This window comes from Ictidomys tridecemlineatus, chromosome 2 (genome assembly GCF_052094955.1).
Source record: "Ictidomys tridecemlineatus isolate mIctTri1 chromosome 2, mIctTri1.hap1, whole genome shotgun sequence".
In the NCBI taxonomy this organism is placed as follows: Eukaryota; Metazoa; Chordata; class Mammalia; order Rodentia; family Sciuridae; genus Ictidomys; species Ictidomys tridecemlineatus.
The window spans coordinates 15,936,099-15,962,457 of record NC_135478.1 but is presented as its reverse complement, the minus strand read 5'-3'; the positions used below and the strand labels follow the sequence as shown (position 1 = coordinate 15,962,457).

Here is a 26,359-nt window from a genome sequence, read left to right as displayed (position 1 = left end):
AATAAAGTTGACCACACAGTGAAGATGGTGAGAAACCATGAACAGAATCTCCAAGAATTATGGGATAACATCAAAAAACCAAATCTAAGAATTATCAGGATAGAAAAAGGCACAGAGATACAAAACAAAGGAATGCACAATCTCTTTAACAAAATATCAGAAAATTTCCCAAGCACAAAGAATGAATTGGAAAATCAAAGAGGCTTACAGGACACATCAAGAGTACATCCACATAAAGGTTTATTATAATGAAAATGCCTAGCATACAGAATAAGGATAGAATTTTAAAAGGCACAAGAGAAAAGTTTCAGATTACATATAGGGGGAAACCAATTCAGATCTCAGTAGATTTTTTCAACCCATACCCTCAAAACCAGAAGATGAGGGAACAACACATACCAAGCTTTGAAAGAAAATGGATGCCAACCAATAATCTTATAATTAAGCTTCAGATTTGATGACGAAACAAAAAAACTTTCCATGATAATCAAAAGTTAAAAGAATTTACAACAAGAAATTCTGCACTACATAGTATTCTCAGGAAAATATTGAATGAGGAGGAAATTTAAAATGATGAAAATCAGCAAAGGAAGAAACCACATTAAAGGAAACACCAATCAAAGGAGAAACCAAGTCAAGTTAAAAAACAAAAATAAACCAAAATGAATGCAAACCACATTTCATAATAGATTTATGTTTGAGTAAAGAACATATAGGCCTATGTAGTTTACTTATATGTCAAAAAGTATGGTTAGATTTAGGGATTGGGTAGAATTAGAATAGCTTTTAAGTCTTTGTATAATCTTTTTTTTAAAGTTGTAGATGGACATAGTACATTTATTTATTTCATTGTGGTGTTGAGAATCAAATCCAGTGCCTTACATATGCCTGTACAGTACTCTACCACTGAGCCACAACTCCAGCCCCTACATAATCTTTTTTTTTTTTTTTTTTTTTGGTTAGACACAATACCTTTATTTGTTTATTTATTTTTATGTGGTATTGAGGATCAAATGCAGGCCTCCCTCTACCATGGAGCCACAACCCCAGAATTAAGCACCTAGAGTTATAACTGTGAATTTCAGCTGTAGTCATAGGGATTAAGAATTCTTGGTTAATATTAGAATACAGTTAGAGTTAGATACAGTTAATAAGAATATATATTATGTATGAGTATATAAAAATAGGAATAATATAAAAACAATATAAAACTAGAAAGAATATAAAAATAGAAAAATTTATAAATATACAGGAGTATGTTTAGTGTTTTCATTTGTATTACAGTTTAGTGTAAAAAATTCTTGTAGTGCCAGGATTGTGGTTAACATTATAATCTCATATATACATACAAACATATAATGATTTATATAAATATATACATAAAAATATAACAGATATTCAAAGTAATATTTATAGTTTATACATGAAAGCTTTTGTTTAGGGTTAACTCAGAGTTACAAATTAGCTTTGTGGTTAGAGTTACAGCTTAAAAATATACTAATATAAACATATAAGTAAAATTATATATAAAAACATAATTACATGTGCTTTTATCTCTAGTTAGGTTTATGGTAAGGGGAACTGTTAAATTTTGTGTTAAAGATAGAGTAAGCCTGCACAAATGAACATATATGAATATATATATATATATATATATGGATTTGTATGTGAATTTATAAATATATATCTCACAATATACAGAAATATTCATGAAAAATATTGTTTATATGTAATAATGTTTATGAGCGATATTCCATAATATATAGGTACATTCATATAAGTTGTTATGGTTTATATGCATAGAGGTTTCTGTGAGGCACAGTGGTAGGTATAGGAATAAGTTTAGAAAAATAGTTTGCATTAGTTTAGTTTTAAACCTTATTATCCAAATATATGAATTCAATATAAATACATATGTGAAAATATTTAAATGTACATAGATCTGTATGTAGTTGATTTTTTTGAGATGATGTTTACACTGTTGTTTAGATATATTTGATGAATATATAACTGAATATATATATAATTTATGAGGATTTTATTTAGCATTAGAATACATATGTTTATAAACATAAAGGAATATATATGCAAAAAAATATATGGGTATTCCAAGTAATAATTATAATTTTTATATAAAAGACTGATGGTTATGGGTAGGGTTAGGTTTAGTTCTGAGTTAGGGACTAGGCTGAGGGTTACCATTGGAATATCTCTCTCTCTCTCATATATATATATATATGAATATAGAATTAAAATTATATATGAAAGTTTATAAATATTTTTAAAAGGTCCTAGGTTTGATCCCCAGCACAGCCAAAACATAATAATATTATAAAAAAGGATTACATGCCTGGCACAGTGGCACACGCCTGTAATCCCAGAAGCTCAGGAGGCTGAGGCAGGAAGATAATGAGTTCAAAGCCAGTCTCAGCAAAAGTGAGGTGCTACGCAACTCAATGAGACCCTATCTCTAAATAAAATACAAAATAAAGCTGGGGATGTGGCTCAGTGGTTGAGTGCCCCGGAGTTCAATTCCTGGTAACTCCCCGGCCCCCCAAAAAAAGGATTAAAAAAGCTATAACAAAAGTTTTAAATAAATTGACCTTCAGATGTGTATCTCTAGCCCAGAGCTCTCCTGAACCTCAGACTTTCATCAAGCTATCTATCATCTTCTCCATGTGGACTAACAGTAATTTTCGCTGAATATACAAGTTGAATTTCTTATGTTTTTATGCCTTCTATAGCCTGCCCATGTTAAATGATGGAGATTCTTTTCTCTCATTTGCTAGGGCCAAAATTCTTGCAATAATCCTCGATTCATCTTTAGCAAGGAAAAGGTCTTTTACCTTAGTAAGAACCCTTTTGGTGGAATGGCATGTGGTTTCTATAGCAAATGGGTGAAAAAGAATTGGAAGCCAGGCACAGTGGCACACTACATAATCCCAGAAAGTTGGACAGCTGAGGCAAAAGGAGAACTCGAGGGAGGTTGGGCAACTTAGTGAGATTCTGCCTCAAAATAAAAAGGACTGGAACTGTAGCTCAGTGGTTCAAATCCCCTGGGTTCAATTCCCCACTGCTGGGGGTGGGGGGATTCTATCTCAATCACACATTCATCTCCTCTACTTTTTTTTATCCTGTCACTTCTTTAAAAGAGAAGTGACAATTTTTTCTTTTTAATTATTTATTTATTTTGCATTCCTGGGGACTGAACTCAGAGGTACTTGTACCAATGAACTACATTCCCCAGTCCTTCTTATTTTTAATTTTGAGATAGGTTCTCATTAAGATGCCCAGACTGGCCTTGAAATTGGGATCCTCCTGCTTTGTTTCATGTCCCAAGTCACTGGGATTATAGGCATATGCCACAGCACTGGCTAGATTTTTTTTTTTCAGTGCTAGGGATCAATCCCAGGACTTCCTGCATGCTAGGCAAATGGTCTACCACTGAGACACATCCCAGCCCTAGAGTTTTTTTTTTTAAATGATGGAAAACAAATTACAATCTGTTTGATGCTAAAGAAAGGCCCAGTTAAGTTAATCGAACTGATGATGCAAAAAGACAGAAAAGACAACTGCAACAATACTGCCCTGGAATGAGAGTAAAGGCAGTTCATTCTCTACAGAACAACAGAAGAGCATAAGTACATGGATGAAGGGAGATTAGAGGGCTATTTATGTATATGGGACTATGTAGATCTCTTCTAATTTAGTCTATTGATTCTATATACTAAAGGTCATCAGCTGAGACTATGAATCTGAGAGCAAATGCTGAAAGTTTGAACAGAGAGAAGATATAAAAACAGTTGCTTACGAAAGTGATGTCTTTACAAACTCACATGTTCTAGGAGCAGAATCCCTGAAATTTGTGTTCTTTATTGAAGTGAAATTGAATTCTCATTTAAATTTTCTATATGTAATATTAATATTTTTACGAATTCTGCTTGTTGGATTAAATAAGTGAACCTTTAGCTGTTACAGTATCTATTAGATAGTGAGTCAAGCAGAAAGTATGCATTTGTGAAAATTGTAAGGTTCAACAGAAAGAACATGAGTTTTAATGGGTTCAGGTTGTGGTTCTATCATTAACTGAATGATCAAATGCCTAAGGCTTGCTAAGACTTAGGTGCCTCGGGGGCTGGGGATGTGGATCAATCGGTAGCACGCTCCCCTGGCAAGCGGGGGCCCAGGTTCGATCCTCAGCACCACATACAAAACAAAGATGTTGTGTCTGCCAAAAACTAAAAAATAAATATTAGAAAAAAAAATTCTCTCTCTCTCTTAAAAAAAAAAAGACTTAGGTGCCTCACCTGCAAAGTGAGACTAAGCACACTACAAAAGACAAACTTCTCAAATTTCACAGTGCTAAATAAATGTTAATAACTATTGTTATTCTCACTGCTAACTATAAATTGACCAACAACATGTTCCTGACTCTAAGGACCTATAAATTGATCAATAAACTGTAAAATAACATTTTGAGAATACTGTAATCAGTTTACTTTTTTATTACATAAAAATGTTGGTTGGATTTTTCTCTGTCTGGAAATGGCCCACTTTTTCCCTCGAAAGTGTATTCCCGCTCTACCCCAAAAGCTGCTTATTCTCAAGATAACCCACATTCTCCCTTGAGTGTCTCTGCTTCCCTAAATAAACTTCTGACTAAACCTTTGGGGAGAAAAAAAAAAAGCTTAGCTAGATGACATTACAAGATCTAAGACTACTCCAGGCATACTTGTGAAAGCTAATGCAGAAATAAACAATTTTAACAGAATAAATTAAAATGAAAGAAAAAAGAATTTCAGATTAGGAAAAAGGCTTCTAAACTTCTCTTCCAATTAAGATTTGCTGGACTCTAATCACTGGAATGCTGCACATTACTGAGTAAACCCTAACCCAAAAGACTCTAATACTGCCTTTTCTCACTGATATCCCCAGAAAACCCTTACTTCATGAAATGAAAACTCTCAGCTAAATATATACAGCACTGAAAATAGCACACATATTTTTGAAACATTACATTCTATAAGATATAAGGATATTCAACTTATACTTATTTAAATTCCTCTTTCCCCAAGAGATTTCAAATTCCCAAAACTGGAAAATCAGCCTGGCACAGAAGGCAAGTATCAGTAAGCTCAGAACATGGGTACCATGTGAAAGCACTATAGTGAATCAGCTTTGGTATTCGGCAGTCTGAATCCAACAGTACTCTCTTCTGCATTAGGCCAACACTGCCCTCTAGTGGCAAACTGATTGGCTGTAATGTTCTATAGAAGGAGTCTACTCAGCTGGACAAAAAAACTGCAATACCTAGTTATTACCCTTTAAAGCCAGGATTTACTTAGGCCCTTTCACTTGGATTAATGCTTCTCAATCTCAGATGTGCATCCAAGTTATCTGTGAGAGCTTGTCAAAATCAGGCCTCATGCCCAGAGTTTCTGATTGTGCATGGGCCCAAGAATTACCCATTGAACAAGCACTCACATGATCTGATACTGCTGGTGGAAAGACCACACTTTGAGAACCACTATCCTATGTTAAATCCCTCTTGTACAGAAATAAGCTTTTAGGGGCTGGGGTTGTGGCTCAGTGGTGGAGCGCTTGCCTAGCATGTGTGAGACATAGAGTTTGATTCTCAGCACCACATAAAAATAAAAAATAAAGGTCCAACAACAATAAAATATTTTTTTAAAAAAAGAAATAAGTTTTTAGGAGTTGGGGGTAGATCAGTGATAGAGCCCTTGACTGGCATAAGTGAAGCTCTGGGTTCAAACCCCAGTACTACATAAATAAATAGATAAATAGATGGATAGTAAATGACAGAAATAAATGACAGAAATAGCTTTTAGTTTCAAAGTCCTCTTGGAATGTGGAGAAGAATGCATGTTATTAATATCACAAGTAGAACTATTTAAGCAGAGTATAGAAAAATGTAAGTGACTCATCCACAAATTTGAAAACTATTTATTCTGTGGGTCAACAGTACATTAAATGTTCATTTGAATGAAAAACAAAGAATTATTTCTTAGTTATTCACATTTGAGAGAAATACTGCTAATAGCAAGCAATCAGTATGAACATACTATTTTTGAAGCAAAACAAAACAAAAAACGAAGTAACACATACATTAAGAGAAAGCAACTGAGGGGCTGGAGTTGTGGCTCAGTGGTAGAGCACTTGCCTGGCATGTGTGAGGTCCTGGGTTCAATTCTCAGCACCAAAAATAAATAAATAAATAAATAAATAATGTGTTTACAACCCAAAATTATTAGAGAGAGAGAGAGAGAGAGAGAGAGAGAGAGAGAGAGAGAGAGAGAGAGAGAGAGAGAGAGAGCGCGCGCGCAATTGAGAACTGTTTTCTAAGGTGAAATGCATTTTATTATTATTTTTAAATGAAAGGCATTTTAGATATACAGTTTGATATTGCTTTTATTCCCAGGTATATGTGGATAGTTTATGAGTAAAGGGAGTAAAAAAGAAGAAAGTAGAGCTAGGAATGTAGCTTAGTGGTAAAGTGCTTGCCTAGCATGCATGAGGCCCTGGATTCAACTCCCAGTAGTACAAAAAAGAAAGAAGGAAAAGAAAGTGTACAGTATGTAAACAGACAAGACTTAAAAACAATATCAAACTCAGTAGCAACAAGCATCCATGACACTCACACTGTGAACCTAAAATGTTTGGTGCAGGAATTGTACTTGGAGGGAAAAGCAACATTCCTACTTTGTGCTAAATAACATAAAGGCAGGCCTGCTTTCTAAGATGCCCTTCATTTTTAAGTTGAAGGTTAAAAGTAGGGTGGGAGTATAAGAATTTAGAAATAAAAACACCATTGTCCAAAGAGTTCTATTACACGTAACCCATTCAACTGACCCTTCTGTATCTAGATGCAGGAAAGTGGTTAATAAAACTTCCACTGGTTGGCCTGAGACTGCTGCAAAATTTTATCATAAAAGCACCAGTGATATCTTACTGAACCTACTCCGAAAAGAAAATCAAACTTAAAAAGCTAGATGTATAATAAAACATAAAAAGTCTAGAGTCCTTCTGTCACTTCTGAAGAAATGTTCAGAAGAAAGAACATCATATTTAGAATGTTTTAGATAAAAAAACAAAAGTGAAATTAATCATTTTGGCAAAACTGACAGTCTGATAATCTATAAAAATCAGACCCACAGAAGGGAAATTGCCATTCACAGCAAAGCCACTCACTGCTCTATATTTCTCAAGTATCTAATAAAGAAACTCCTCTCCTTTCTTCTTCAATGTCTCCAAATAACTACCTTCCATTTCCTTTATTCTCAGCCCAGGCTTCTATAAAAATAAACTTTAGTACACTGACATGGAAAAAAAAATGGTATTTAATAATTTAAGACATTGCACTTATAAACTTTACTATTATTCTTTTTGAACATGTTAACAAATGCATATATAAAAAATCCAATTAAGCCAAAAGAATATACAGTAAAAAAATGACTCTCCCCAACCCCTACACCACAGCCGGCCAGTTCTCTTTCTCAAGTAATCACTGCCACCAATTTCTACATTAATGAACTTTTAATAAATTATTTACATACTGCAGCTAGCTCAGAGGAGTATGCCTCCTTAGTATGCAGGAGGCCCTGGGTTTGTACATGCACGTTCGCAAGCGCATGCACACACAACAAAAAATAAGGCAAATGAAGGGGTGGGTTAAAAAAACAAAAAAGGAACCCTTGTTAAAATGAAACTTAATAGAATAGCAGGGAAGGGGTTAATCATCTTTATAAGCAAAATCAATTTCTGAAAAAAAACTTTCCTCCCAGGGCTGGCGAGTGTAGCTCAGAGGTAGAGCATTTGTCTATCATGTTCAAGGCCCTGGGTTTGATCCTCAGAATCACAAAAACAAACATAAAACAACTTTCCTCCTAGTAAATAAAGTTAATGTGACGTGGATCAAACCACTGAAAATAAAGTACAAGAAAACTTCCTGTTACTACTTCATTGTCCTTCAGTCCTAGATGGTGAAAGCAATATATAACTAAAGGAAAACAGAAAATGATAAGAAGCAACATTCTTCCACCAGTGACTGATGGGCTGGGGGCGGGGAGGAAGAGATGAAGAGGAGAAGAGATAGTATTAAAAAAAAAAAAGCAAATTTTTTTTCTTAGAGTGAATATATATATGGTGCAATTAGATCATAAACTGTCAACATTTTTCCTAATGATTTGGGGTTACCCTCCTTCCCCAAATAAATCTTCCATATGAAGACAGAGGCAATGTCACCTCTATCCCAACAAGAAAAAGCCAGACCAACCACTGAATCATAACTTGGAATTCACCAGAGGGCTACTTAGGACCACCAAGTAGTAAAAATCCAAATAAAGAGACGCTAGGTGCAATATCAGCAGGTAGATAGTTCAGCTAACTGAAAAATCCCTGGGATCCACAATTACCCAATGGATTCACACCTACTTGGATGACTATCTTCACTAGATGAGTTTTTTAAAAGGCTTGAGGCAGCATGGAAGATCAGAGGGTCTCCATTGGAGCTATAGCCCTGGTGATGCAGACCTGGGGGAAGACTAAAAGAAAGACAAGGGGCTGGAGCTGTAGCTCAATGTCAGAGCACTTGCTTAGCATGTGTGAGGCTCTGTTCAGGATCCCCAGGATGAAGTAGGGAGTATACATATTTCATAAAGGAAAAAAGGTGAGATAGGAAGACATAACAATCTAAATGTAGACGTATACATGTGATAACAGATCTTCAAAAACACAAACCAAAACAGAAAGAACTTATGAATTAAAATACAAAATGACACAGAATTCAATCTCAGAGATCCTCAGAACAAGTAAAGAGAAGTTTAATAAAGATACAGAAAACCAAACACTTTAACATTCCAACAATATTATTCCAATAATAGCATAATGCATATTATTTTAAGGCTTGCAGGATATTGACCAAATAGAATTTACTGTAGATCACAAAACAAACCTTGACAATTAAAATAAACTAAAATTTCAATGATATCTTCTGATAGCTATAGAACTAAACTAAAAAATCAATTACAGAAAGCTATCTGAAAACTTGTGGAATGCTACAAATTAAGAAATATCCTTAAGGGCTGGGGATGTGGCTCAAGCGGTAGCGCGCTCGCCTGGCATGCGTGCGGCCCAGGTTCGATCCTCAGCACCACATACCAACAAAGATGTTGTGTCCGCCGAGAACTAAAAAATAAATATTAAAAATTCTCTCTCTCTCTCTCTCTCTCTCTCTCTCTCTCTCCTCTCTCACTCTCTCTTTAAAAAAAAGAAAAAAAAGAAATATCCTTAATAAACCACAGTTCAAAGAGAAATTCACAAGGGAAACTAGGTTTAATTGAATGGAAATAAAAAATACAACATATTAAAATCCATGGGACAGCATGTGATGGCACATGTCTAAAATTCCAGCAGTTCAGGAGGCTGAGGCAGAAGGATCCTGAGTTCAAACCCAGCTTCAGCAACTCAGCAAGAACCTAAAAAATCAATAAGGCCCTGTGTCTAAATAAAAATGTAAAAGATGGACTAGGGATGTGGCTTAGTGGTTAAGTGCCCCAGGATTCAATCCATGGTCCAAAAAAAAGAAAAAAAAAATAGGGTCTCTAACTAACTGTCTATGCAGCCACCGTAAGTAAAATGAGCAAATAAACTCAAAGTAAAAAGAAAGATGAAAATAATAAATATATGAGCAGAACTGAAAACAGAAAGACAGTAGAAAAAAATTAATGGAACCAAAAAGCTAAATCTTTAAAAATATCAAGATAATTGATATATCTCTATCTAGACTTACCAAGAAAAAGGATACAAATTGTCAATAAGGAAAGAAAGAAGGGTCATAACAATAGGCCCTAGAACATTAAAAAAGATTTTATCTCCATTAATTTGACAACTTAGAGAAAATGAACCAAGGAACTCCTAGAAAGATGCAAATTAGGTCTGAGGAATATAGCTCAATGGTAAAGCACTTGCTTAGTATGCATGATACCCTAGGTTCAATCCCCAATGGATATAAAGGAGGTGAGGGGAGACAAAGATACAAATTACCAAAACTCACTTGACAAGAAACAGACAACCTAAATAATCCTCCTATTCTCACTCTTCAACTGGAGACTGAAACCAGGAGCTTGCACATGCTAGGCAAGCACTCAACTACTGAGGGACATCCCCAGTCCTCTCTCTTTCTTCCTTCCTTTCCTTCCTTCCCTTTTTTCTTTCATTCTTTCTTTCTCCTGTTAAGAGGGTCTTGCTAAACTGCCCTGATTGGTCTTGAACTGGGTGAGATCCTCCTGACTCAGTCTCCCAAGTAGCTTAGATTATAGCTGTGTGCCACTATACCTAGTTAGTCCTATTATCTCAAAGAAATTTAATTCCTAGTTTTAAAAAGTTGACAAAACTAGGCATAGATGGATTAATTGATGAATTCCATCAAACATTGAAAAGAAGAAAATAATATCCATTACATACAAATTATTCTGGAAAACAAAAAAGGGGGGAATACTTTCCCAACTCATTTTATGGAGTCAGCATGACCTCAATTCTAAAGCCAGACAAATGTTACCAGACAATGAAAGACCAATATCCCTCATGAATATTGCTGCAAAAATCCTCAACCAAATATTTAGCAAATCTGATTCAGAAATATATAAAAACAGCAAATCTCTTTTAAAGGCTTTAATCCATTTTTTAATCCTGACCTGAAGTGACTCTAAAAACAATAAATGGTGTCGCATTCCCATCTAAGATAAATTCTAATTTAAGTACATAATTTTATGTATTTAACTTTAAAGGCTATTTTCAAAGGAAAGGCACAGTAAGGAAATTAAGAAGTAGATTATATAAGAGTCGAAATATCACAGAAGAAACTTTAGAATTAAAGTGATTTATAGGGGCTCAGGAAATAGCTCAACTGGTAGAGTGCTTGACTAGCATGCACAAGCCCCCCAGGCCCCAACACACACACACACACACACACACACACAAAGTAATTTATAGTCTCATGAACACACAAAGTAATTTATAGTCTCATTAACACACACTTAATTAAAAGGTAATGAGTCTGTCTCTCCAGTTTCTAACAAAGAAATTTAAAGAGAAAGTTACTAGCCTATACTAGAAAACTTGAATGAGTTTCCTCAGGGTTTCTAAGATTATGACCCAAATCATAAACTCCAATTTACTTTCTGAACATATATATTTTCAGTTTGCCTTAAATACTTACCTTCAATCTGGCTAGTATCTGAGCATGGTTTCTTCTTTGACTCAGAGTTCTCAGTTTTCTCGTCCACATCCAGGAGAGGAATATAGTCTGTTTTTCCAACAGTTTCTCCCACAACATCCTCAAAGGCCTCTGACTCCAGTGTGGCAATGAAGTCCCGCTTTATCTCTTCCTCAATTTCTGGAGGTGGCTCTGTTAATGCATCTGCAAGACTGAGGTCAGCCATTCTGTACTGTTGCAACTGCCTGTTTAAGGGGAAAGAGATACTTCATTTGATGAGCACAGCAAAGGGAAAGATTTTTCTAGACACTCTCATGCCTTGCCTTTTTTTAAAAAAGAGGCATAATCAAAAATTTTAAAGGTAGGGCTGGGGTTACGGCTCAGTGGAAGAGCATTTGCCTAGCATGTGTGAGGCACTGGGTTTGATTCTCAGCAACACATATAAATAAATGAATAAAGTAAAGGTCCATCAAACATCTGGAAAAAAAAAAAAAAGAGAGGCTTCCTTATTTGAAAAATGATAAAAGTAACGCAAAAGCATTTTGCCTTTTTTTCCCCATTTAATAAAATTAAATACCTTTATTTTATTTATTTATTTTTTAAAAATTTTTTTTTCTTTTTTAAGAGAGAATTTTAATATTTATTTTTTAGTTTTCGGCGGACACAACATCCCTGTTTGTATGTGGTGCTGAGGATCGAACCCGGGCGGCACACATGCCAGGCGAGCGCGCTACCACTTGAGCCACATCCCCAGCCCTATTTATTTTTTTAATGTGGTGTTGAGGATCTAACTCACTACCTCACATGCCAGGCAAGCACTCTTCCACGGAGCTACAATCCCAGCTCCTTTTTATTAATGTTTTATTAAATACCAAAAAAATCATGTTCCAGAAAAGTTTTTTAAAAAGAATACAAAAAGAGGTCAGGTGAGAATACTCCCATAAAATATATTATATTATTATCAGGTGAATGAAAGAGGCTTTCTGACTAAAGACTGAGTATGGGCCTTTTCTCCGAGTGAGTTCTCCTTCACCAGTCACATGGGATAGCCCCATCCACCAACCACAACCTGAAAAATATAGACATGTCCCTGAATTAGGTAAGGAAGATGGCCACATATATTACCATTTTCATAGAATCCCAAACTCTTAATTTTCAAAGATAATTCTGAAGCTAAGAAGTATAATTTATTATAGGAACAATTAGAGATGGCTAGCCTGGAAAATACCAAAATCATGTAGTAAAAAGAGCCCAACAGGGCTGCAATAAACTAAACATTAAGTACTTGCAGAGTACAAACATAACACAGAATACTATCCCTGTTTTTAAAAGAGTCTAATTTACTACAAACTCCAAGAGACTCATAAGGATAAGGTGAACTATGAGCCATACTATTGAGTGGGTAAATGTAAGTCAAATAGCAATCCTTAGTTGCATAGTGTAACGATCATTGCTTGTGTTCATCAATAAATTTATTCTTCTGATCTCACCTAATACAAACAAACCAGTCCCCATCCCCACAGGATTAGGGCTAAAACTAAAAGTCTGAAAAAAACAATTAGAAGAGGACAATTTTGTGACTACACTCTGAAAAGAAGGCTCATTCTGTTCTCTCAAGGAGAAATGAATTTTCTTCCCATAAATCTTTCTTTTGCTTAATCAGGCAATCTACCTTCAGTTGCCTACAACCAATCTCAATGTATGTATTTTGCCCTAAAAAAAAAAAAAAAAGAAATACTGGGGATAGAACCCATGGACACTTTATCACTAAGCTACATCCCCAGTCCTTTTATTTGAGATAGACTTGCTAGTTTACTTAAAAGTCTCACTGGGTTGCCAAGGCTGGCCTTGAACTTGTGATCCTCCTGCCTCAGCAACCTGAGTCTCTGGGATTACAGGTGTGCACCCACACTCGACTGCTAACCCAAATTTTTGAAAAGTCAAAATGTATTATGATTCAAGCCACCAATGGTCAGGGTTTCCTTTCAAGCTCTTCTCAACCATCTACCTCTCCACAACAAATGAAGGACACAGTGAGGAATGTAGTCATTCTCTTCAATCTTGTTCTCACACATCCTGTCCTCCCACTTACACTATCCTTTCTTTGCTAGAAATATAAAAGTCACAGAACTTTTCACTCATTATTCTTTTTTTGTTTGTTTGGTTGTTTCCACCAAGATGTGTGGCCACCACAATTATAAAAACATGTACAAAGCAAATATTTTCCAGAACCCTAAAAAATCAGGGGTCATTCTATTCCTAAAACCCAAATCCAACACCTAAAGGCTTTGCTGTATGTTTCAATGGTCAAAGTATAAGGTTGAAGGAACAGGTGTTTAAATACTGAATAGCATCAACTACTGAATTCTACTATACACAACAAAGTACAGATGGGATAATGAAGCCTGGGAACAAGATCTTCTAAGCAGGTGCTAGTAAATAAGATATTTTTCCAGCACAGGGAATGCTGGAGGAAATTTGTCCAGATGTATATGGGGCTTGGTGAAAATAGTCATTATATATTCCTTATACTATATAAGAAAAAATAAAATATCAAGATTTAGAAAGATATTAAATACTGAATTTACAGACTTCCAAATAAAACCTTTTCAAAATTTTAATAAATTTGAGCCTTCTTCCATGTGACTTTTTAATATCAGGCTTCCTACTTGAAGTAGTTACTTTAATTCCTGATCAAGAGTTTCAATAAGGCCAGGCACAGTGACACTCACCTGTAAACCCAATGACTTTGGAGGGTAAGGCAGGAAGATTGTGAGCTCAAAGCCAGCCTCAGCAATTTAGTGAGACCCTGTCTCTAAATAAATATAAAAAAGGGCTGGGGATGCGGTTCAGTCATTAAGCACCCCTGGGTTCAATCCTGGTACCGAAAAAGAAAAAGAATTATAAATGACTGGGCTGGGGTTGTTGCTCAGTGTAAGAGTACTTCCTTAGTATTATGAGGTCCTGGTTCAATCCTCAGGTACTGAGCAGGTAGCAGGATTGAACTCAGGGGCACTTGACTGCTCAGTCACACCTCCAGCCCTATTTTGTATTTTATTTGCTTATATTTTATTTAATTGCCAAGTATCTCACCGCTGCTAAGGCTGGCTTTGAACTCCTGATCCTCCTGACTCAGCCTCCAGAGCCGCTGGGATTTCAGGTGTGCGCCACCATGAGTGACCCATCCCCTTTTTTTTTTTTTTAAACGGGCAAAGTCTAGATGTATTGAAAGCAAAGGTAGCACTCCTTAAGATAGAGTGGAGTGGGCTGAGCAAGAGAGAGGCTCAAGTTCCCACTGTCTGGAAAATTAGTGTTTTATATGCTCATCTCATCATTTTTTAAAATGGTAGATTTTTTTTTAAATCCTTTTCTTAAAACAAATGTAATATTTAAATTTCCTGGGGTGTAGCTCAGTGACAGAGCACTTGCCTAGCCCATGTGAGGCACCACATTAAAATAAAGGAATGATGTCCATCTACAGCTACAAAAATAAAAAATAAAAAGTTAAAGTAAATTTCCTGTGGCTTGAATTCCTTAATTACATCTTTTTTTCAAATCTAGTATTTCAAATCAATAAAAACTTGCTTCATGCATACAGAAATGTTACACCACCTTCAATTCAACTCCTAAAGAATAGTGGTAAATATCACTCTTCGCTTTTGTAAAGTAATTATGAATTAAATTATTTATAAATTTGCGTTTCAAACCTGAGGTTTATTTTGAAGCCATAAACTCTGTCATAGTAGTACTATACTCATTCAGGTCTCAAAAATGTAAATTAAGAGATACTTGTGCTCAAATGTTCACTGCAGCATTATCCAGATTAGCCAAGATAAGGAAACAACCTAAGCATACACTGATGGAAGCTATAGTTTGGGTCTTAAATGTCCTTGGAAGGCCCATGTGTTAAAGCATTGGTGCTCAAATAGGCATTACGGGAGGTTATAAAGCCTTAGGAAGGGCCTAGTGGAAACCTTCAGATCTTTGGGGATCTGGCTTTGAAAGGGATAATGGAACTCCAAGCCCTCCCTCTCTTCTTCTCCCACTTCCTGGATAAGAGGTAAGCAGTTTTACTTGGCCAAAGACTCCCTCCATGATGTACCGTCACAGGTCTAATGGAATAGAGCAAACCAATCGAGGACTGAAACTTTTTAAACTGTGAGCCAAAATAACTTTTTTTTGTAAGTTAATCATCTCAAGAATTTGTTACAGTAATGGAAAGATGACTAACACAATGGATGAATGGGTAAAGAAATCATGGGTGGGGGTGTGTGTGTGTGTGTGTGTGTGTGTGTGTGTGTGCGTGTGATGGAATATCATGCATCCGTTAAAATACCAACTGAAAAAAGCCAGACAGAAACAAAAATACTTCATAATCTCATTTATATGTGGAATCTAATATATAGTTTCCAGGTACTCTAACCATACATACACACAGACAAGGTAATTAGTTGAGTTGGATATGCTAATTTGCTCGACTGCTGTAATCATTTCACCAAGTATACAAAAACATCACATTGTAACCTTAAGTATACATAATTTTTTATTTTTTTTTTTACAGAGAGAGGAGAGAGAGAGAGAGAGAGAGAGAGAGAGAGAGAGAGAGAGAGAGAGAGAGAGGGAGAGAGAGAGAGAGAGAGAGAGAGAGAGAGAGAGAGAGAGAGAGAGAGAGAGAGAGAGAGAGAGAGAGAGAGAATTTTAATATTTATTTTTTAGTTTTCGGCAAACACAACATCTTTCTTTGTATGTGGTGCTGAGGATCGAACCTGGGCCGCATGCATGCCAGGCAAGCGCACTACCGATTGAGCCACATCCCCAGCCCTACATAATTTTTTAAATGTCAACTAAATAAAACCATTGTTTTTGGTCTTTCCAAAAACATATAAAGAGAATTATTCCCATACCAACTTTTTTCTCCTATTAAGTATCTTTTTTTCTCTTGGTATAGAGGATTGAACCCAGGGCCTCATACATGCTAAGAAAATGTTCTACCACTGAGCCACATCCCCAGCCCTGAGCAGCTTTTCATTCTTGAAATCTGTTCCAGCTCTGGGTAAACTCAGCACTATGGCGTTCTTCTCTAGAGCTGCTCCCATCCCATCCCAGTCCACACTCAACATGACCAGCAATAATTATACTTTTACCAGTGTGGAACTGGTGACAAAAACTGGCAGTGTAAAAAAAAAAAAAAGGTAGTTTTGCTGCCAAAAGAGGTAAACTCTATTTGGAGTGGGAATTAGAAATCCTGTGGCATGACAAGAGTCTGCAGCAAATGCAATATCAAACTGAATTTCACTACTAAAATTATGAATTCCACTAGTGAATAATGACTATTAAATTTAGGCTTCAGCAGCTTTTCAGAGGGAATCATAAACAAGAGTTCAAATATAATTTCAAATATAATTTCAACTTAAGACAGTAGTAGTGGCACACCCATTCACAACACATCAATGTGGGTAGGAAATCCAGTCCTTTGCCCATACTACTTTATATCTGAAATATTATTATAGAGTTTGATAGGGGCTGGAGCTGGGGCTCAGTGGTAAGGCGCCTGCCGTGCACGTGTGAGGCCCTGGGTTAGATCCTCAGTACCACATAAAAATAAATAAAGATATTGTGACCATCTACAACTAAAAAAAAGTTTAAAAAAAAAAAGAGTTTGATAAAAACCTGACAAATTCTAATGTCGACGGATTCCACAAAATAATCATTGCTTTTCCCTTTTCTATGAGAACAACTGTTACCAGATTAGGCTTTGAGAGCTTTCCATACTAAAAACAATAAAGGATGTCTACAATTAAACTGTTTCATGGTCAAAGAAATTTGAAGGAACATTTGTACTATCCTTAATAACATACAATAAGGGCCCAATTGATAAAATTTCCCTCTAGAAATATTATAAAAGTCTCACAGTGCAATCTACTCATATTTTTCCTGATTTAGAACACAAGTAGCCAGACTGAGGCAGGTGAACTGCAAGTTTGTTTGTTTTGTACTTTTTATATCTATTTTTTTCTCTTTTCACATTTTTTTTACTGGTGCGTTTTAGTTGTACATAATGATGGGACTTTTTTGTTACATATTCATATATGTGCAAAATATAACAATATAATTTGGTCCATATTACTCCTCAAAACTTCCCCTAAGGACTGCAAGTTTGAGGACAAGTTTGAGGCTCAGCAACTTAGAGGAACTCTGTCTGGAAATTAAATTTTTAAAAAGGTCTGGGGATGTCGCTCAATGGAAGAACACTTGGCTAGCATACATGAATGAAAACACCAATACATTTTAAATATTATTTAACAGATTGTAGATTCTCAAATAGCAGCTTCTTAATCCACAGTAAACCTTCTCCCCCTAGATCCCTACCTGCACATATTCCCACACCAGCTCCTGGACTAACTGTGGTTTGGCTTTTTAAATTTCCCAGAAGGCAAAACTGATAGAATATAACAAAATTGGAAAGTGAGAAGGTCACTTGACTGACAGCATCAAGCCAACCACCCAGCATCTGCATCTCAATGGTTTAGCTATTTTTATTTGTCCCACACATAATTAGAAGTATGACTTAAAAACACATGCACACAAACTCTACTTATAGAATAAGCAGGGCTAGTAATGTTGGAAGTGAAAGTATAAGATTTTAGTCAGAAAACCTCAGTTTTCAATAAATTAATAAGATTACTTAATTTTCTAGTTATTGTGTTTATGTGATTTTCTGTTTGTTTTGGCACTGGGGATTGAAGCCAAAGATTCTTTACCAGTGAAGCACATACCCAGACCTTTTTCTTTTTGAGACAGGTTCTTGCTAAGATGCTAAGGGCCTCACTTTAGTTTCTGAGGCTGCCCTCAAACTTACAACCCTCCTGTCTCAGCCTCCCAAGTTGCTAGGCTTGGCATGCACTACCACACCCGACTACTTATAAGACATACAAGTCTAACATGCTTTTTAAGTGCTCTAGATTTGTTTAAATGATTCTGTGTTCCATCCTATAATAAATTCATGCATGAATCTCACCTAACAAAGAATTATTTGATGTTATTTAATATTCAGTTATGCCTTAAATGTTCAGTTACATATTTTATAGACAAAAAGACACAACACAGAATTGCTTTCAAATCTGGATATTCAGGAAAACCAAAAAACATACCCTTGTAAATAAGAAGTACTTACTTTAAAAAAAAATTATCTCTCCTTGATCATTCTTCTTCTATCTGTATAAATAAAAAAGTAACACTAAATGGACGTGTGGATAAAGTACAAGAGAATTTGAAAGCTGAATACAGAAAATGCTATGTTTCACTGAAGTACTGGTTGAATCTGACATTGTAGCCTTGAGTGAGTCACCTTCTGGGGCAAGTTCCCTAATTGTAAAATGAGAGTGCTATGTTAAATGATTCCTCAGGTTGTTTATTCTTTGAGCTACTTACAATTCAGTTTCATTGATTCAGTTAGCTATTAATAAACAAAACTCATATAAGACCCTCAATGTGAATAGGTATTACTCTTATTCCATAAATCAAGTTCTCTCAATTATAACTGTGCTCAACTTTATTAAAAGGCAAAAAAAAAAAAAAAATGGCAGTAAAGGACTGAAAACAAATTCACCAGTGCACAGTGCCCTGCTTGAGCCAAAGTGACTGGAGCATAAGAAACTCCACCCAGTCCTGGCTAACATCAAAAGAGCCTGACATTGCTCTGCCAGAAAATAAGCCCCATATTATCTAACCAGACACCAAGAGAACACATGGTTTGTAAGTATAGCACTTTTGACATTTGATCTTTCATTCTAACCACATGCCTGAAGTGAAATTATCTGGTGAGAAATGTTTTGAAATAGGTAAACTAAAGGTAGGAGAAAACTACATGACATGATGATAAAGCAAAGAATAGAATCATGGTGTCCTGACTACTGTCTCACCATGTGCTCATAAATAGTAAATAAGAATATATGATGAAGTTATAAGCACCTTCAGTGGTAGGTAGTTTACTTTAGAATTAATTACTAAATATATTAAGATCTTTACAGATTAGTGTTCATTTCTAATTTAAACAAAGTAGTTGCCAGATGTGGTGAGGAACACCTGTAATCCCAGCTACTATGGAGGCTGAGGCAGGAAAATCACAAGTTTTAGGCCAGCCTAAGCAACTTAACAAGACTCTCTTTTTTCTCCAAAAAAGAACTGGGGACGTAGCTCAGTGGGTAGAGCACCCCTGGGTCCAATCCCCAGTATTCCCCTTCCCCTGCCACCTGTCCACCCCCAAAAAAACTGACTAGTAAGTATGCTATGCTTAAAATGCAGTGTTTATGCCTTAGGCTTGGAAGGAACCCAACATCCCAGTCAGACCTAGAGACCACTTAAAATCTAACATGTTTAAAGGTATAGCCTACATCATAATATTTTCATATTCAACATTAGATTTCTTTTTTTAGTTTGCTTATTAACAAGCTTTAATCTACTAAATGATAACTTTATTTACCCAAATTTGGGGGGCAGGGTTACTGGGGGTTGAATCCAGGGGTGCTTTACCACTGAGCTATATATCCCCAGTCCTTTTTATTTTTTACTTTGAGACAGGGTCTTGCTAAGTTGCTGAGGGTCTCACTAAGTTACTGAATTTGTAATTCTCCTGCCTCAGCTGCACTGCTGTCCTCAGATTGATCTTTAATGAATTTCTTTCAGAGATCTATTACATATCAATCTAAACCTTATTTGTCTCTTTCAATCAACATGGTATTTCATTAGAAGTAAAACTAAATCTTCAACAAGGATCTCTTGAGGAATCAGTTACCAATTTACACAGTTCACAGGCTGATATTTTCTTTGAGGCAAATCTGAATTACTCCTACTTCTCAGAAGGAGACCTACAAACAGCAACAGACACTCAGCAGGATCTCACATCCCTAAGCAATAAACTACAAACCCCTGAAGAATGTATTACCTTTCTACCCCCAGATGCCTCCCTATAGTTGCAAAGATAACAGCAGTACTAATAGGAACTGATGAAATTTCCAGACTTGACAAGGTTCTGTTCATTACAGGATTAGCAACAGGAAAGGACCCTTGATTACTAGAAGAGCTGAGGCCATCACCCAGATAAATTCCTACATGAAAGAACACACTGATACAGGTTTTAAAAAGTTACATTTCACTCCCAAGTAGTTCCCATAACAAAGAGTCCCTTTTCCCACTGCTGCCTTATAGAGCTCTGCCCTATAAATAGAAAAACACTGCAGACACATGCACATACAGAAAACCTGTATGACAAAGCTCAAAGCCTAGCTTTCTTACTTACATTAACTATCCAGGCAGCTTGTGTTTGGTCCTGACTGAATACATTTTTGGATCTATAAACAGGCACCAGTCTGTGACATTTCTGACCAAGTAAATTTAAATCTATTCCTCCAAGAAGAATAATCTACACCAGATACCTCCCACTGTTAGCCATGTGATGCAGATAGCATGTCTTGCTGAAGTCTGGTTATATGAGCCAAAACAAGAGATGACAATGACACAGCACTTACATTTCTGTTATAACTACCCTTAAAAGTGAATCTTCAATTTTATTTCAATAAAAATAATGTGAGGGCTGGGTAATATAGGACAGTTGGAAGAGTGCTTGCCTCACATGCACAAGGCCCAGGGTTCAATCCACAGCACAATAAATAAATAAATAAATAAAGCTATGTTACATTAAGAAATATATAAAGTGAATCTTAAGAAGATTCTCAATATCTAACACCTCAAAGTTTTGAAAAAGAGAAGGCATTTTTTTTAACTTTCCTATTTATTCCATTTATTTTTCCTCCCCTTAGTTAACATAGTAAAGCACTGAATTGGTCTATATCTACCCAAAATTATTTCTCACCATTTAAGATATCCAAAGACTTTTAAAAAACACCAGTTCAAATGACCTATGACTTATCACCCTAACTTTAACAGGTAAAAAAAAAAAATGAGTTCCAGAGAAAACAAGTCATTTATAAATGAAGCTAGGACTAAGGATCAGGCTTAGAGAAACCAGAGAATATAGAAACAGAAGTGGAATGAAAAAAATAAAGAAAACCTTGCAGTTTTGAAGTTTCTGCTTTTATCTGACACAATGACATCACCATACTCTAAATACATTTTAAGTATATCAACCTTACCTACATACCTATCATTATACCTACTTAAAGGTATGGAGGCAGTTAAGAAGAATACTGAACATTGAGAAAACACCCAAGTTGCCTAGTATGGTGACACACACCTGCAATCCCAACATCTTGGGGGGCTGAGGCAAAGGATCCCAAGTTCAAGGCCAGCCTCAGCAATTAATGAGGCCCTAAGCAACTTAGCAAGATCCTATTTAAAAAAAAAAAAAAAACTAAAGGGCTGGAGATACGGCTCAGTGGTTAAGCCCCTGAGTTCAATTCCTGGTAACGAGAAAAGAAAAAAAAAAGAAAAAGAAAAAAACTCCAGTTAATTTAAAAGTCCCCCAATTCCTATTAATGGAAAAAAAAATTTTTTTTTTTTTTTTTTTAATTCTAGCAGCTCCTGAAGCTGAGGCAAGAGGATCTTGAGTTCAAAGCCAACCTCTTCAACTTAGTGAGGCCCTAAGCAACTCAGTGAGAACTTGTCTCTAAAGAAAAAATATAAAAAAGGCTGAGGATGTGGCTCAGTGGTTAAGTGCCCCTGGCTGGGTTCAATCTCTGGTACAAAAAAAAAAATTCAGGGAGGCAGGGATCTCATGAAAATCAAAAGGAGCTTAGTAAGAATGAGGGGATCAGGTGGTAAAGGGAGGTTCGTGGGGATTGACATTGGCCAAAATTATTATATTGTGTGCATGCACAAATATATATAATAACAAATTCCACCATTATGCACAACTATAATATGCCAATATAAAAATGTGGAAAGAAAAAAATTCAAATTCGGTAGGTGCTATCAAGGCCACAGGTACCTGAAAACCCAGTCATATCACCTACCATAATCAATAGCTGTCTATGCAGGGAGGGTCTCCCTATATTTTAGTCACATCTGTCATTTTGCAAGCATGTCATTCACATGACCACTGTACACCTTGCTCATATTGCTTCCACACCTGCATCTCTCTTTTCTCTCCATTGGTCAAAGTCTCAAACTCAAGGTCCAAATGGATTATCACCATATGTGATTCCGTTTTAGAATCTCCTAGTGCTATTCAGAACTAGTGTTATCATCTGTACTTGCATTGTAAAAGTACAGTCTGATCTGTACCTGTTAGTTGTATATAATAGTTTCTGTAAAATGCTAGGTCCCAAAGGGGAAGGACCATGCCTAAATGCTGTGTACATCCTCCCTGCCCTTAGATTATTTTACACAGGAGATGGCCAAACAATAAAAATCAATAACACAAGAGTCTAGCTAAATAAATAGTTCTATAATGATATAAAGAAAATTAATAAAAACTGAATCTAATTTAAAATTAATCAGAGGTTCTGAAACTATAAAAACTCTTCAGAACTCAAAAAATAAACAAAGCATCACCACTAATAAAGAATATTCACTTCATTCCTTCCACTTCCTAAACATAGTTTGTACCAAAGCAATCATTTTGCAATTATGGAAAGAAAACCAACAAGAAGTATCCAAATAAACCAGCTAGCTCTCCATGCTAGGCCATCTTATCGTTTATTAGGCAGAGTAATAAAAATAGGGGCTGGGGATGTGGCTCAACTGGTAGCACTCTGGCCTGGCATGCGTGCGGCCCAGGTTCGATCCTCAGCACCACATACCAACAAAGATGTTGTGTCCGCCGAGAACTAAAAAATAAATATTAAAAATTCTCTCTCTCTCTCTCACTCTCTCTCCTCTCTCTCTTAAAAAAAAATAAAAATAAATAAAAATACTTCTCTGTTTTTAGAAAAGCACAACAACATGATGCAATGTAGCAAAAACAAATATTTAGTCAAGAAATCAGCTACCATCACCAAGTTAATATCATACATATTAAAACATTTATATTATTAATCTGCTAACTTTCTATGGTATCAACTCATCTCTCAGGGAGTTATAAGATATAATGTCATTTTAAGATTGAGTATTCACACTCAATTCATATCAGCTTTTAATTTTTAAGAACTATTTTATTTAAGAAAAACCTCTCCATCAAGCAAAGTTTGGTTTCACTCTATATTATCATATAAGATGTTGGTAAAAAATGAAATAAAGTGGCGTGTAAAATCAGGAAAGGGTAGGAATTTGTGCTAACAATTCCGTAATTATGTATTTACAATATGTGTTCCTCCCAGAAGATCTAATATAATAAACATGCAGTAAATACACCTTCATCCTGCTAGGTGTGCTCTGTTCTGTATCATGACACAAGCCTTCTCTTGCTGGGAGTGATGTATGGCCAGCTGAAAGTACCCTCATGCCTCTTCCACTATTGGTCCTAAGCACAGAATCAGCACTGAGATAAGAGTAGTTTGTCCCTTTTGAACAAGAAAGAGAAGATATAAACTTTACAGGACTACTTAGAAGGCATTTTGTAGTAATGGTAAATATTTTACTTTCATGTATAAATACCTTACAGATGCTTAGAAGTAAAAATAACATTGGGTAAAAATTAAAGAGAAAAATCAAAGTAAGCTTTTAAGTTTTTGTTGTTGTTGTTGTTTGTCTGGGGGGGGGCAGTTCTAAGAATTTAACCCAGGGGCAATTTACCAATGAAATATACCCCATGTCCATTTTATTTTTTATTGAGGCAGGGTCTCACTAAGTTGCTGAGGCTAGCCTGAAACTTACGATCCTCCTGCCTTCTTAGCTTCCCATGTCACAGGGATTACAGGGGTGCACCACCACTCCCAATTTTTTTTTTAAATGGTGCAAGTGCTTTTGTTAACATAATTTTGAACATTTTATCTTAAATGAAGATAGAAAACAGTTAAAAGTAAAAATCATTAAATAGATTCTTATTTTACATACACACATGTGTATACATGCTAAAATTATATAATATTATGTATTCCAGAAGAATTACCACAGAATCATTAACTGTTCAGGATAGGACTGAGCAATTACATATTTTTTTAAATTTTACTTATTTATTCACTTTAGTTGTTGATGAATCTTTTTTTTTATTATTTATATGTGGTGCTGAAAATCGAGCCCAGAGCCTCACACATTCGAGGCAAGTGCTCTACCACTGGACCACAACCCCAGCCCCAGCAATCACAGAAAAGTTGACTTTGAAGGGGACCTACAATTGAGAGTCACTAAATTAATCAACAATCTGCATAATCCATTCAACATAAAATATTCACTGAAATTAAATATAACAGTTCTTCTACAACTTAACATTAGACACTTTAGACTCACTTTGTTAGAAGTAGAACCTGAGAGGGATTTCTATAAAAGTGACCTTTTGGGGGAATATTCTCAGGAGAAACCTATGTAAAGCAAGAAAAACTATGGTTTTAGCTGAACTATGGTTTTAGCTGAAGTCTAGCCTCTACATGTTCCATGAGAAGCTCTGAAAAACAACTACACATGAAGTCAATACCACATGACCAGGGGTCACAGTTTCATATCTTTTATCAGTCATTGGCTGAGGGCTGTGTGAAATCTGAGTTAGAACCTCCCATACATATCTGAAGAAGGTGGCACCTAACTACTGTGGACCTGACAATTAACAAGTCAGCTGGGATGGGGGAGCAACTAGCTGGTAAAGGGGTTCTGAATATTACCAGCACTACTAAAAAAGTTCAACCATATAACAAAAAGTTATATCAAATTGGCTGAGGTATATAAATATAAAGCAAAATAAACTCTAATAAAAAGATAAACATAAAATGACAAAAATTAAACAAGATTTAGCAATACTGAATACTATACTTATATAAAACTTATAGAAATATGAGGATAAACAGGTGAGGAATATTTTTAAGACACACCCAATAAAGGAATACCATAATATATATATTGCTCAGAAACCAATATAGCATACAGATAGAAATCGGTTAAGTATACACCTTAAGTATAAACCTTAAGGTTTGAATAATATAAAGAAAAAGTCTCAGCTAATGAACTATATGATATACTAGAGAAAGGACATTTTCTCTTCTACCATATTGTGGAACTTTTTTAAATGTTTATTTATTCATTTTGGTTTATGATGTTAGGGACTGAATCCAGGGCCTCCCTCACACATGCCAGGTCTAATATTCCTGGACTCCACTTATTTTTAAAATCAATGTATTTGTGCTCTCTTCTCCGGTCTCTAGTCTCTTCATCTTCTCTTACCCTCCAGTGCTGCCATGCCCTGTTCTGAAAAAGTAACCGCCATCTCCCCCAGCAAGCACAAGTGAGGTTGCCGCTCCACTTTGTATGACTACTGGAGCATGCCATGGCCCCTACCTGGGGGTCCGCACTGGCTGTGGGCTATGACCTGTACAGTACCTATGATTATATAGTACCACCTATGGAGAAAGCCTTTGTGAAAACAGACATTCAGATAGCTCTTCCTTCTGGGTGCTATGGAAGAACAGCTCCACGTTCTGGCTTGGCTGCAAAATATTCCATACATGTAGGAGCTGGTGTCATAATGTTGGTGTTATGTTATTTAATTTTGGCAAAGAGAAGTTTGAAGTAAAAAAAAAGGTGATCAAATAGCAGAGCTCATTTGTGAATGGATTTTTTATCCAGATATAGAAGAAGATCAAGTGTTGAATGACACTGAAAGGGGTTCAGGAGGTTTTGGTTCTACTGGACAGAATCAAAATATAGGACAAGTATAGAAAAATGTTACTTTCTCTTAAAAATAAAGACTTTCTGTTTAGTATTTTGCACAACTGTAAAGCTAGCTTTAGCTTCTAAAAGTTTATTTTTTTTACAATAAATGAAAGGGTTTCTTTTTTAGTATCACATGGAAACTTTCTTGTATTTTTTTCAGTTTATGGTTGTATGTAAATCTGAGGTAACCTAATGCAAAATTTTTTAAATCAAATGTACATTAATATCAAATTTTTAAAAAATGTTCAATAAATTATATCCTTTCAAATAAAATAAATGTATAGGTCTTAGAGCAAGTCTTGATTTTAAAAATCATTATTGTATAACCCATGTTCATGAAACCTATCATAAGGCAGCTGGAAAAAACTG

General features: G+C 35.6%; 1 protein-coding gene and 1 pseudogene across 24 annotated transcripts in view; one reads left to right on the top strand and one right to left on the bottom strand.

Annotated features, from left to right (window-relative positions):
• Nucleotides 1–26,359, bottom strand: part of Map4 (microtubule associated protein 4) — a 170,648-nt gene that overhangs the window by 95,275 nt on the left and 49,014 nt on the right. For all 24 annotated transcript variants that reach the window (XM_078037938.1, XM_078037940.1, XM_078037939.1 and 21 more), the window contains exon 2: nt 11,237–11,478. In XM_078037938.1, the coding sequence (XP_077894064.1) occupies nt 11,237–11,459 (223 nt within the window). In that variant the 5' untranslated portion in view covers nt 11,460–11,478. The remainder of the gene's footprint in view (nt 1–11,236; nt 11,479–26,359) is intronic.
• LOC101962124 (deoxyuridine 5'-triphosphate nucleotidohydrolase pseudogene) lies at nt 16,301–26,030 on the top strand (annotated as a pseudogene).